At 46.9% G+C, this 12,265-nt stretch overlaps 1 protein-coding gene across 1 annotated transcript in view; it reads left to right on the top strand.

The window, feature by feature from the left end:
- LOC142847373 (phospholipid-transporting ATPase FetA) overlaps window positions 1-12,265 on the top strand; it is a 75,238-nt gene that overhangs the window by 61,053 nt on the left and 1,920 nt on the right. The window contains exons 18-26 of the mRNA XM_075968079.1: window positions 1,306-1,470; window positions 3,745-3,856; window positions 5,089-5,194; window positions 5,519-5,666; window positions 6,172-6,355; window positions 8,277-8,500; window positions 9,864-9,947; window positions 10,825-11,070; window positions 11,224-11,362. Of these exons, the coding sequence (XP_075824194.1) occupies window positions 1,306-1,470; window positions 3,745-3,856; window positions 5,089-5,194; window positions 5,519-5,666; window positions 6,172-6,355; window positions 8,277-8,500; window positions 9,864-9,947; window positions 10,825-11,070; window positions 11,224-11,362 (1,408 nt within the window). The remainder of the gene's footprint in view (window positions 1-1,305; window positions 1,471-3,744; window positions 3,857-5,088; window positions 5,195-5,518; window positions 5,667-6,171; window positions 6,356-8,276; window positions 8,501-9,863; window positions 9,948-10,824; window positions 11,071-11,223; window positions 11,363-12,265) is intronic.

The raw sequence follows: 12,265 nt of genomic DNA, 5'->3' as shown, positions 1-12,265 counted from the left end.
TGTGTCCTACACAAACAGCCCTTCCATCTTATTCTTATTCAGGCCTCAGTATTTTCTCATGGCCTGTTCTCTTACCTAGACTACTTCGCAGAGACCATTTCCCCATCCTGGCTTCAAAGAACTGTCATAAAACCTTCTCAGACCTCTGGGCATGTTTCCTGATGCCAGTCTTAACGGTCACTTATCATGTGACTCAGCTACACTGAACACTGATGGCAGACCTGTGAGAGACAGACTCGAGCGCACAGAAGCCCCAGGCCCACTGGAACAGGAATCAGCAAACAGGCCACAGAAAAATAGGTGGCAGGGACGACTTGGGCACCAGGACATGGTTTGCCCATGCTAAGAGAAAAGAAAATGCACAATTAAGATGAGAGATGGTAGCATATTCCGCAGAGTGATTTGTCCAACGGATTAATGCATCCGATGGTGTATTATCCTCTTAGGTTCTGCCATTATCACATTTGCCCTACAGGACAAACACTTAAGATTTAGCATTCCCTGTGGATATTGCCTTACATTGTTTACGCCTGGAAGTTAAACAAGGAATCAGAACAAATTTGTGTTTTCTCTGATCTTATCCTGCCAGTGAATTCTCACTCACTTTACTCTAGCAGTGAGCATGTAGAATCAGGGTGTTTCTAACCTGCCCTCAGATATGTGAACTCTGCTCTAAACCACACACATTCTCACCCAGGCTTCCTTATGATCAAGCTATACTCCAGCAACATGGCTCCCTATGTCTACTTCAGACATATCTGTGTCTGAGGAAGAACTAACTCGTGCAAAAACATACCTGCTGGGCTCTCGTTAGCACAGTTGTCTATAGCGGTTCAGCTGAGCACTAAGATGCAGACAGACTACACATGTGCTATCTAAGTTGTTCATTGAGTGCCCGATGGAGAAAGGATTAGGGGAAAATTGAATGTAGATTTGCTAAAAATGATAACCTTTTAAAGTAACATTATTTTATAACAACTCCCTCTTAGTTTATTATTCTCTCCATTTTCATGCCACCATCATCATTATCCTCTCTGTGAGGAGTATATTATTATCCAGATGTTAGAAGGAAATCCAGATGTCGCCTAGGCCAGCCTGAGCTTAAGATCTTTCTATCTCGGTCTTCAAATGCTAGGATTACATACATGATCACCTCACCTGGCTTCCTGGAACACTTTTCTTAGAAAGTACTAGACTAGCCCCAGGATGTTCTATTGTCCAGGCAGATTGGCCCTATGGTCAGTCTTCCAGTCTCTTTTCTCAGCCTTACCCAGCTCAGACCTGGCACACACATGTATCTTCCAGGATTTTGCCAGTGAAGGCCTTCGCACCCTCATGGTAGCTTACCGAGAGCTGGATAATACATTTTTCCAGACATGGATTAAAAAGCACAGTGAAGCCTGCTTGAATTTAGAGGATCGGGAAAGAAAATTAAATCTGGTCTATGAAGAGGCTGAAAGAGACTTGATGGTGAGTATAAAGAAGCTCGAGACCGACTGAGGGAAGGTGGGAATGGCAGCTAGTAGACTGAGAAGGGTTCGGAGCGACCTCCACAGAATCCACACGTGAGGCTTTCTCTGGGAGGAAGATGGGCAAGCTCACAAAATTTTGTCCCTGAGAAACTAAGTACAAGGATTCATGTTGCTTAAACAGGCCCAGAATCTTCTAAATCCATTATGAAAAATTGTTCTGGCTACAGTTTTGTTTTAAGTCCTTCTCTTTAGCCCTCAGAATTGCTGAGTGAAACCACACGATCTGGGGCCAGGAATGTAGCTCAGTTGGTAATGTGCTGGCCTAGCATGCACAGAGCCCTGGGCTCCATCCTCAGTGTGACATAAAGCTGGGTATGGGAACACGAGCCTGTAATTGCAGCACTGAGGAGGTGGAGACAGGAGAATTGGAACCTCAGGCTCATCCTCAACTACATAGCAAAATGAAGATTCTGTTTCAAAATAAAGAAAGGGATGAAGAAGGAAGAAAGGGAAGGAATAGGCATTGATCCAGAAGAAAAAGATCTGAATAATATACAGATTTGGTAATTCAGAATGAATTGATGTCATAGTCAAGACAAAAATAATTTACTCATGCATTCAACATGTGCCTATGAGCCACATATGTGGTCTATGTAACAGTAGAGAAAACAGGCAAAAGGAAGTACTATATATATATATATATATAGTATGTTAGTGGTGAAAATATTACAGGAAAAATGAAATGATGTCAGAGAGAGAAGCACTCTCTCGCTGTGCAGACCAGCTTGTCACACACTGTGCAGGCAATAGGAAAGACCCCAGCAAGGACAGGCTTGACTTGTTAAGGAGCAGATCAGCTGGAATGGGATGAGTGAGGGGGCAGAAGGTGAGAGTCCTCCCTGGCCAGGGTAACACCTGATACAGAAGGAAGCCACAAGAGGGTTGGAGCAGAGAAGTCATGTGACAGCCTCTCAAGCCACCACTCTGTAGAGCAGCTGCTGAGAAGGTGGTCACCACAGGGCCGCACGCACTTTGCCAATAGGATTTGGACATGGGTTGGATTGTAGGCGTAAGAAAGAGAGACGTTAAGAGGACCCTGAAAAGTGTGTGTTTGCTTCTTCTTCTTCTTTTTTTTTTTTTGGCTAGGCAGATATTTTTATTTCTGTCTCAGAAGAAACAAAAGAATATGCCAAAAATAAGAGACACAGGAGTTCCCCAGTTGTAAATTTGGGTTACCCCTTATACTAGACCAATGCCCTAGTTTTTGTCTAGTAAACTAGTTTTATCTGCTTGTTACCAAGCGTCCTATCTGAGCTATGCTTTTAATAGGCAATTTTTTCCCGTTTATTTATTTATTAAAGATTTCTGTCTCTTCCCCGCCACCGCCTCCCATTTCCCTCCCCCTCCCCCAATCAAGTTCCCCTCCCTTGTCAGCCCATAGAGCTATCAGGGTTCCCTTCCCCCAGACTGACCAGGCTGGCTCTACTAGAAAAAGAGAAATTACTAACAGCCAAAACAAAAAAAGCAAACGGTAGAGACCTCAGCTTCCCTTCCCCCTGCCTTAGTTTACCCTTCTCCCTGCTCCTCAGTTTGGTTGTAGGGCTCACACCCGCCCGGTGTCAGCACCTTAGGATACTATAAACAGAAGGCTTAGTGTTAGACAAGATTCTCCTGACCCAGTGAGGTGGGATGTCATGAAAGCCTCGGGTGCTCTCAGAGGAGTCAAACCCGCTCTGATACGAGAAGTGAAGGCTTGGTGTGAGCACGTAGCTTCACATAGGACTTGGACAGGCTCTTCTGTCTCCAGTTTCTAACGCTATGTCTCTAAATTTGATTTCGGTGTGTGGTTAAAAAAAAAAACTGCATGAAAAAAATAAATAAATAAATAAATAAAAACCCTGCATGTTAAGAGGCCTTACCCTTTCTGAGGAGGGGGAGGGGTAACTGCAGTTGGTATGTAAAATGAATAAAAATAAAATAAAATATAAAAATACGCTGCATGTTCCAGGTGTGGTGGCACACCTTTAATCCTGGGCAGAGGCCGGCAGATCTCTGTGAGTCTGTGGCCAGCCTGGTCTACAGAGTGAGTTCTAAGACAGGGCTGCACAGAGAGACAACAGCTGTGTGTGGCAGAGGCATGGCGTGCTGCCTTTTCCCTCTGGGACCCTCCCAGCAGGAGAGTCGGCTCAGAGTGTTGAGGTGCGCACGCAGTCTTCAGGCTGCACTAGCTCTCTCATCCTGGGCCTCACTCACCAGTGTCTCCTATCTGAAGTTACTAGGGGCCACAGCCATAGAGGACAAGCTTCAAAGTGGAGTACCTGAGACTATCTGCACCCTGACCAAAGCCAAAATTAAGGTGTGGGTTCTAACTGGAGATAAACAAGGTAAAGGAGATGACTGGCCTGGACAAGCCCCTTTCTGCCCGGTCAACCATGTTTCCCTTCTTCGTTTGATGGAAGCTTGCCGGTTACCTGGCTTCCTGTCCACGTTTGTATGTGATTTGTCGTTTACTTTGGATTGGTGGTCACTGGTGACATGACCCATCAGGAAGGAATGGACAACTTAAGCACTTTATAGTGTTGTCTTTAACAGCCCTTTCTGTTGTCCCGAGATCTGTTTTCTTACCACCTCCCAGCTTCCCTCTGAAAACCCCGACTGCTGCCACCCTCCTTCCCTGCCGTCTGTCCGCTCTCTCTGCTCTTGTCCTTACTAACTTCAGCGTCATCTTCATGCAACCATCAACTTAACTGTCTTCACATAAACTAACTTCATATTACGCCTCTGCCCAGGGACCTGCAGTGACTTCATGAAGTAAGCATCCCTTTGGCCTTCCAGGACCTAGGTGGTCTGTTGCTACTCACATGTCTTTATCTCCCCTGTTGTGACCTTTATTTTCATGTGTCCCCCTAAGCTCAGTTCTTACTCCTGGGTTTGGGTTGTTGTCCTACTTAAGGTAGCTTTGCTTCTCCTAACAGTCCTATGAATCCTTCAAGAATTTCCAGTAAGAAATTTCTGGAAAAAAATGCATCTTTCATCTGCATTCTCATTGTACTTGGGCATTAATTTTCTTTTTATTTTTTCTTAAGTATTAATTTATTACAAATATGAGGTTTCTTAATATAAAAGAAATGATGCAAGTTGAGCATGTCTCTATCCTCATAATATTTAGCATAGAAATTGGAACAGTACTTTCAACAAAACACATCCACAGGCAAGCAAGATGACCCAGAGGGGGAAGGAGCTTGCCACTAGGACTGTGACTTCCTGACATCAATCCCTGGAACCCATATGACTCCTATGAGTTGTCCTCCAACCTCTACATGTGTGCTGAGGCACACACATACACACTCACCAATAAGGAAAGGCCTTTTAGAGAAGACTAAGTCTGGATGATCCTGGCTACTCATAAACAAGCCCAAAGGCAATGCCAAGTAGAAACTCACCTGTTACTGTTAGGCTACAGTCTCCCCTGGCTCATGAAAAACAAATTTTATTTTAATGGATCCAGAGCAAACATGGACGGATGGGCTCTGAGCCTGCTACCCCTGTCCAAGTAGCTTGCCCTAAAGACTTTGTAAGGACCAGTCAAAATGAAACCATGTTCCCTTTTCCACAGAGACTGCTGTGAACATTGCCTACTCCTGTAGGATATTCAAGGATGAAATGGATGGGGTGTTCGTGGTGGAAGGCACAGACAGGGAAACGGTTCTGCAAGAACTCAGGTACACGTGAGAAGGCAGCCTGAGTCCTGACCCCAGATGTGGCCCCCTCCATAGAAGGCGCAGAGAAGAAATGAGGAAAGGGAAACAAACAAACGCTCCAAATAGCTGATATACTTTTATAAAGAAGTATTTGGCCTACAGGACCTAGAGTGTGGGTGGGGAAATGGGAAGGCAGCAGCAAAGGCCTCGGAGACAGTGAGTGTAAGACTGTCTGCTGTTCTGCAGAGACCTGGGACCTGCCTTGTCCACTTTACCTTGGACATGTTTTCTTCCTACGCTGTATGGCTTCAGATGAGACTCTGACCACGGTTTTTTGGTTTCCAGGGCTGCAAGGAACAAGATGAAACCTGAGTCTCTCCTGGAGTCAGATCCTATAAACATTTGTCTTGCCAGGAATACCAAAATACCTTTCAGAATGCTTGACGAGATGCCCAACGGCAGCTTTGGCTTGGTCATCAATGGCTGCAGTCTGGTGGGCAACACAGATCTACCTCTCTGCTCCTTTATTCTGAGTCCTCTACCCCAGGCCCACCCAGCTCCAGGAAACTAAACCTTCTCTATTCCCCTCCCTGGGGTATCGGTCCCTGAAAGACATCTTTCCCCAGGCTACTCTAGACAAGCGTATACTAAGAAAGTGAAGCCAAAGAGAAGAAGAAAAGTCTTCTTTATTCTTTATTCAAATTTTCCCTACTAACATGGCTTGCTGCTTGGGGTAAAGGGGAAAACAAGCAGAACAGGACCCTTCAAATTCACTTGGCCTAATGATCCAATGAGAGGCCATAAATGGTTTCCCACTGGAGGCCAAACCAGATGTGAGGGAATAACTCACGTCTAGAACAAACTCAAGAAGTAGGCCCTGTCAGGGGTAGCACACCTTCTGAGGAGCTAGGCTTGCCCTAGGAAGGAGAGGACAAAGGGAAGGTCCACCCGAGAGACTGTGGGGTAACACCTTGAGTAAGTGTGTCTTGGCACTACAGGCCTATGCTCTAGAAGGGAACATGGAGTTGGAGCTGCTGCGGACGGCATGCATGTGCAAGGGGGTGGTCTGCTGCCGGATGACACCCCTGCAGAAGGCCCAAGTGGTAGACCTGGTGAAGAGGTACAAGAAGGTGGTGACACTGGCCATCGGGGATGGGGCCAATGACATCGGCATGATCAAAGGCATGTGAGGGGAGGTGGGCAGTAGTCCCCACCCGTGGCTTATCCCTCCCTTCCTCCATGGGCAAAACTGGTCTAAATGGTATTGTGCTGTCGATTCACTGACTCTGGCTCCCACCTGACGTATAAAGTGTGTGACTGATGTGTGCAACCCCACTCACACCCCGTGTCCTGGAGCTCTCACAGTCCACGTCCACAGGCATACACAGCCCACTCACACCCCGTGCACTGGAGCCCTCACAGTCCACGTCCACAGGCATGCACAGCCCACTCACACCCCGTGTCCTGGAGCTCTCACAGTCCACGTCCACAGGCATGCACAGCCCACTCACACCCCGTGTCCTGGAGCCCTCACAGTCCACGTCCACAGGCATGCACAGCCCACTCACACCCCGTGTCCTGGAGCCCTCACAGTCCACGTCCACAGGCATGCACAGCCCACTCACACCCCGTGTCCTGGAGCCCTCACAGTCCACGTCCACAGGCATGCACAGCCCACTCACACCCCGTGTCCTGGAGCCCTCACAGTCCACGTCCACAGGCATGCACAGCCCACTCACACCCCGTGTCCTGGAGCCCTCACAGTCCACGTCCACAGGCATGCACAGCCCACTCACACCCCGTGTCCTGGAGCCCTCACAGTCCACGTCCACAGGCATGCACCGGGTCAGACTCGCTCGCTGATGCAGTGACGGTAACCCCACAGGAACACATGCATCCCCACCCTTGCATCACAGCAGGCTGTGTAGCTACTGTGCCATCTGTCTGAGATGGCATCAGCTCCACAGAAAGATCCCCTATGCAGGAGTCAGGCTCTTTCTTTCTGTTGAAGTCTGTGGGCTCAAGGTTGTGCTCCCTAGAACCTGCGGGGGCTCCCCTGGCTGGAGGGGAGTAGGTGATTTACTGAACTTCATACCAGTAGAAGCAAAGAGCTGAAATTTTCCTGTTTGAATTCCACGTATGTGTTCAGAAACGTGTTGATCTGTGAGGTATAAACAAAATGTCATACAGGAAGCACCACCAGATAGTCCAGCCTCTACTTCAGTTCTAGAAAGTGTTCTTGCTTCAGCATTGAGACTCAGAAACTTCAGTTGTCCTGGCTGAGCATAGTGGTGCACGCCTTTAACCAGCACTCAGGAGCAGAGGCAGGTGGATCTCTGAGTTGGGGACCAGCCTGGTCTGCAGAGCGAGTTCCAGTGCAACCAGGACTACACAGAGAAACCCTGTCTCGAGGATGAATGAATGAATGAATGAATGAGAAAAAAGACATTTCAGTTAACCCTATTGAGCAATAATGTAGCTATATGCATGAGAAAATCAGTGAAAAAGACCAGAACAGTGAATTGTGAGAGTAATTAAAACTTTTAGGAAATTTGGTGTCTTATGGTCTATCAAATACAATCTTGCTTTATCTAGCAAAATTCACTTTAAGTCCCCCCAGAGAGTTTATTTCTCACTAATAAAGTATATACATTGCCTATCCCTCTGAACAGCTGGGATTTTGCCCCTTGGATAAATGTGGGTGATTAAATATTGTGTTAGATTGGCATTCACCCTGTATTCTTAATTCATTTAAGTAGCTTCTGTGGATAACAAGGGATTTAAATCACAACTATCTGATTAGTAAGAAAGAATTCAGGTGGCTGGCACGGGACAGAGGACAACCTTCTAGTGCTGGCTCCACCAAGCAATCTTAAATGACAGCACCCAAAACAGAGTGCAGAGAAGGGGCTTCCCAGCATGTGGAGAAAGGGCGATCAGTCAAAAAAGATTCTACTGTGAAGGTGCCATTTTTAACTGGGTCTAACAGTCGTCCCAAATGTAAAATAAAAGGCTTGTATCTCTACGCTCCCTTTTCACTTCCCAGGGTAAGAACCCAGCAAACAGTCTTCCTGTCTTAGGAATCTCTGGGGTTTCATTGCAGCTGCCAATATTGGGGTTGGCATCAGCGGCCATGAAGGGATGCAGGCCATGCTCAACAGTGACTTTTCCTTCTGCCAGTTCCGCTACCTTCAGCGCCTCCTCTTGGTCCATGGCCGCTGGTCGTACAATCGTATGTGCAAGTTTCTCAGCTACTTCTTTTACAAAAACTTTGCCTTTACACTGGTGCACTTCTGGTATGCCTTCTTCAACGGGTTCTCCGCACAGGTAAGAGAAGGCACCGTTTTCCTTCTCAGTGTATGTAGTATTCCTGTCCTCATCCTGTATTAATCCCGCTGTCCAAACCTACATTAGCCTTACATTCCCACATCATGACTGCTACCTTCAGAACTCTCCCAGGAGCTACACTGATACTAGAGTTCTCAACATAAAAAATCAAGAAAAATTGGAGGATCTGGATTTCTCTTAGCATCCAAAGTCATATTTTTGTTTTTGTTGTCCATAATATCTTAACAATTCTCTACTTTTACTATTTTTAGATTTTTTTATTTTATATGTTTGAATGTCTTGCCTACATGTATGTATGTGTACGCATGCCTGGTATCCTCAAAGGCCAGAAGAGGGTTTCAGATCCTCGGGAACTGGACTTCTCCACTTTTAAATACTGGTTTTAATTTTGTGATTATAATATGGAAGAGCCATCTTTATTTTTAAATCATCAGAATCATAAAGTATAATAGTTACATTCTACATCCTTCCAAGGTACTGTGCAGTGGTTATATTTCAAGTCTGTAGATGAATAATGACAACAGTCCAAATATATCATCCATGCAGTTTAGACTAAATATTGGGCAAGCCTCCAGGAGCTTCTTGGGTCATGACAGACAGGCTGTCATGATATTTTCTTGTACTTAGAACTACAGCTGCCCAGGGATCCCAACATACACAAAATTGTTCCTCTGGTAAATTAATTTCACATTTGAATATGAAACCACAACCTGGCATGGAAATGTAGGTTGTGATGTTATAAGAAGAGCCCTTTGTCCTAAGAGAAATCTTTCAGGAGTCTCTTGAGGAATCCCAAGAAAAACAACGTGAGGACTGGTTATCTCAGGAGATGTCTACACCAGTCAGCAGACAGGGTAGACTGGTTCACCCCAATCCTAGTCAGGCCAATCTGGTCTGCGGGGGTGGTCTGACCTCCTGTGGACAGTGAGGAAAGCAGCCCTCCCTAGATTCCAGATGGAACACTCAATTGGAGAAGCATGATTGTCCTGTTAGTAAATGCTCAGGGCCACAGAAGCCAGTACAAGCCACCAGGCAGATAAAGAAAGGAACCTCAAGCTTCACTGGTCTAGAGGTTCAGGACCATGGCTAGCTTTCCCTGGAAGCCTAGCTGTGTCCTCTCTGTACCCAGAGGGACAGTACAGGTCAACCTTGGAAGCTCAGCATGGCCTTGCCTCAGTCTAAGATGTGGGCTCTAGAGTAAGATCAAAGAAAGACTGGGACTCTACCTAGATTTCAGTCATGCTAGGCAGGGGACCAGGAGAGGGTTGCATTGGACCTGGGAGGTAGAGCTGGGCTTTATGAAGAAAGTAATCTAAAAACAATCTCCTTGGTACTCTTCCAGACAGTTTATGATACTTGGTTCATCACCTGCTACAATCTGATTTACACTTCCCTCCCTGTCCTCGGCTTGAGTCTCTTTGAAAAGGTAAGACTCGGGAGCAGGACTCTTAGACAGGGCTGGAACCCTGGACTCACAGATGAGGAGGGAAACGAGAGTGAGCTCTCCAAGGTCAAATGTGAAGAAAATAATTTCTAGAGCAGGGAAAGTAGCTGATCCCCTGGACAGTGGCATAGGGTGAGGAAGGAATCCTCCAAAAATTAATGAGAGGAACAGAACCATTAAGCCAAGACTTGGTAGAGCAAAGAACTGAGAAAGGAAAAGCCTATTCAGAGGTACTAGGATGAGACCACCTGCTGCAGGAAGGCCCCAGTGAGAGTTCTAAAGGCCAGCTGTGGGGCTGTGGGCATGATATTTTATGTCACAGGGAACCAGCCAGGACTGGCTCTGCTCCTCTTAGAGAGTCCCTCTGTAGGGAGGGTCTGATCCCTCTTCTCCCTGAGGCTTCTACTCCAACCTCCATTCTGGGCAGTAGTTAGAGTCTCAATAGATGAAGAACAGCTTCCAAAGGACTTGCTAATTCTAAGTGATTTTCCTGCCTCTGCCCACTGACTTGACATAAAAACTTAACAAAAGGAACACTTCTACCTGGGGACCTATACCCTCGTTCCACCCCTCTCCCACACTCCAGCCCTCCCTTCTAGCTGCCCCTGAGCCAAACTGCCCCCTTTGTCACCCCCAAATCCTAAGTGCCTCCAAGTGCTTCCCAACTTCCTGTCTCTGAGTTTTCTTCTACTACAGGTCATTACCTAGAGAGGACTGTGGTCACTGTTCTCTGGTTCTGCTTCCCAAGCACTCCCTGAGGAAATGCCTGGGCATCCTGGCTGCAGACTGAGTGAGGCAAGACACCCCTGCTCTGAGGAGAGGGAAAGCTGACGGTCTCCTTCCCCTCTGATGTTACCAGGATGTGAATGAAACATGGAGTCTGTGTTACCCAGAGCTGTATGAGCCAGGACAGCACAACCTGTATTTCAACAAGAAGGAGTTTCTGAAGTGTTTAGTGCATGGCATCTACAGTTCCTTCGTGCTGTTCTTTGTCCCCATGGGCACCATCTTCAACTCAGAGCGCAGCGATGGAAAGGACATCTCCGACTTCCAGTCATTCTCCCTGATCGTGCAGTCCACCTTGATCTGGGTGGTGACAATGCAGGTGTGGCCCCCGGAACTGGGGGCAAGGGGGCTGGGTGGGGAGCCTGTCCATCAGGAAAGGGAAAGAGGGCAGGGAGCGACTTCCATTACAGGCTTAGCCAATCCAAGTGGCCGACAAGTTGTTCAGCATTGCCCATGAGCCGGTGCTTTTCAGATCGCCCTGAGGACAAACTTCTGGACGCTGATAAGCCATGCCTTCATCTGGGGTAGCCTGGGTTTCTACTTTTGCATCTTACTCTTCCTGTGTAGTGATGGCCTGTATCTAATGTTCCCCAGCACCTTCCACTTCCTAGGTAAGACCCTGACCAGCAGGTGTTTGGCATGGGGGAGGCCTAATAAAATGTTAATCTAATGTTTACTGAGAAACTATGCGATACATACTTGGTGCTTAGCTAGAGTATGAATAGATAGAGTCTCTGCTGCAAAGGGTGCAAAGCCTTCGTAAGAGAATAGTTCACTTTATTGTTCGCTATGTTCATAGAGTCCAGTTTTATCCCATGCTTTTTCAGTCACAGTCCAGCTGGCCTTGGTGAGCTCCCAATACATCAGCTCCGCTGTCTCAGTGGGTGGGTGCACCCCTCGTGGTCCCGACTTCTTTGCTCTTGTTCTCCCTCCTTCTGCTCCTCATTGGGACCTTGGGAGCTCAGTCCAGTGCCAAGGACAATGGCAAGGGGTTTTGATCCTACGTAATGTGCTGGCTTTGTGGGAGCCTACCCAGTTTGGATGTTCACCTTCCTAGATATGGACGGAGGGGGGAGGACCTAGGACTTACCACAGGGCAGGGAACCCTGACAGCTCTTTGGACTGGAGAGGGAGGGGGAAAGGAGTGGGGGAAGGGGGAGAAGGGTGGGAGGAGAGGGAGAAGGGTGGGAGGAGGGGGAGGGAAATGGGAGGCTGGGAGGAGGTGGAAACTTGTTTTTTTTCTCATTTTCTCAATAAAAAAAAGAGAAAAAAAAAGAATAGTTCACTTTAGAATTTCCATTTTTTTTTTCAAATATCTTAGATTATTTGATCTTCACAAGTCTCTCTTGAAACAACAGGGCAAGAATTATTAGCAGAATTCTGGGGGGTTTTGTTTGTTTATGATTTATAATTTTTATTTTATGTGCATTGGTGTGTGTTTTGCCTGCATGTGTGTCTTTGTGAGGCTGTCAGATCCTTGGAACTGGAGTTACAGACAGGCATGAGCTGCCATG

The sequence above is a fragment of the Microtus pennsylvanicus genome, chromosome 3 (assembly GCF_037038515.1).
Source record: "Microtus pennsylvanicus isolate mMicPen1 chromosome 3, mMicPen1.hap1, whole genome shotgun sequence".
NCBI classification, from domain to species: domain Eukaryota; kingdom Metazoa; phylum Chordata; class Mammalia; order Rodentia; family Cricetidae; genus Microtus; species Microtus pennsylvanicus.
The sequence above is the reverse complement of the archived record's forward strand: the minus strand, read 5'-3'. Positions and strand labels throughout refer to the sequence as shown.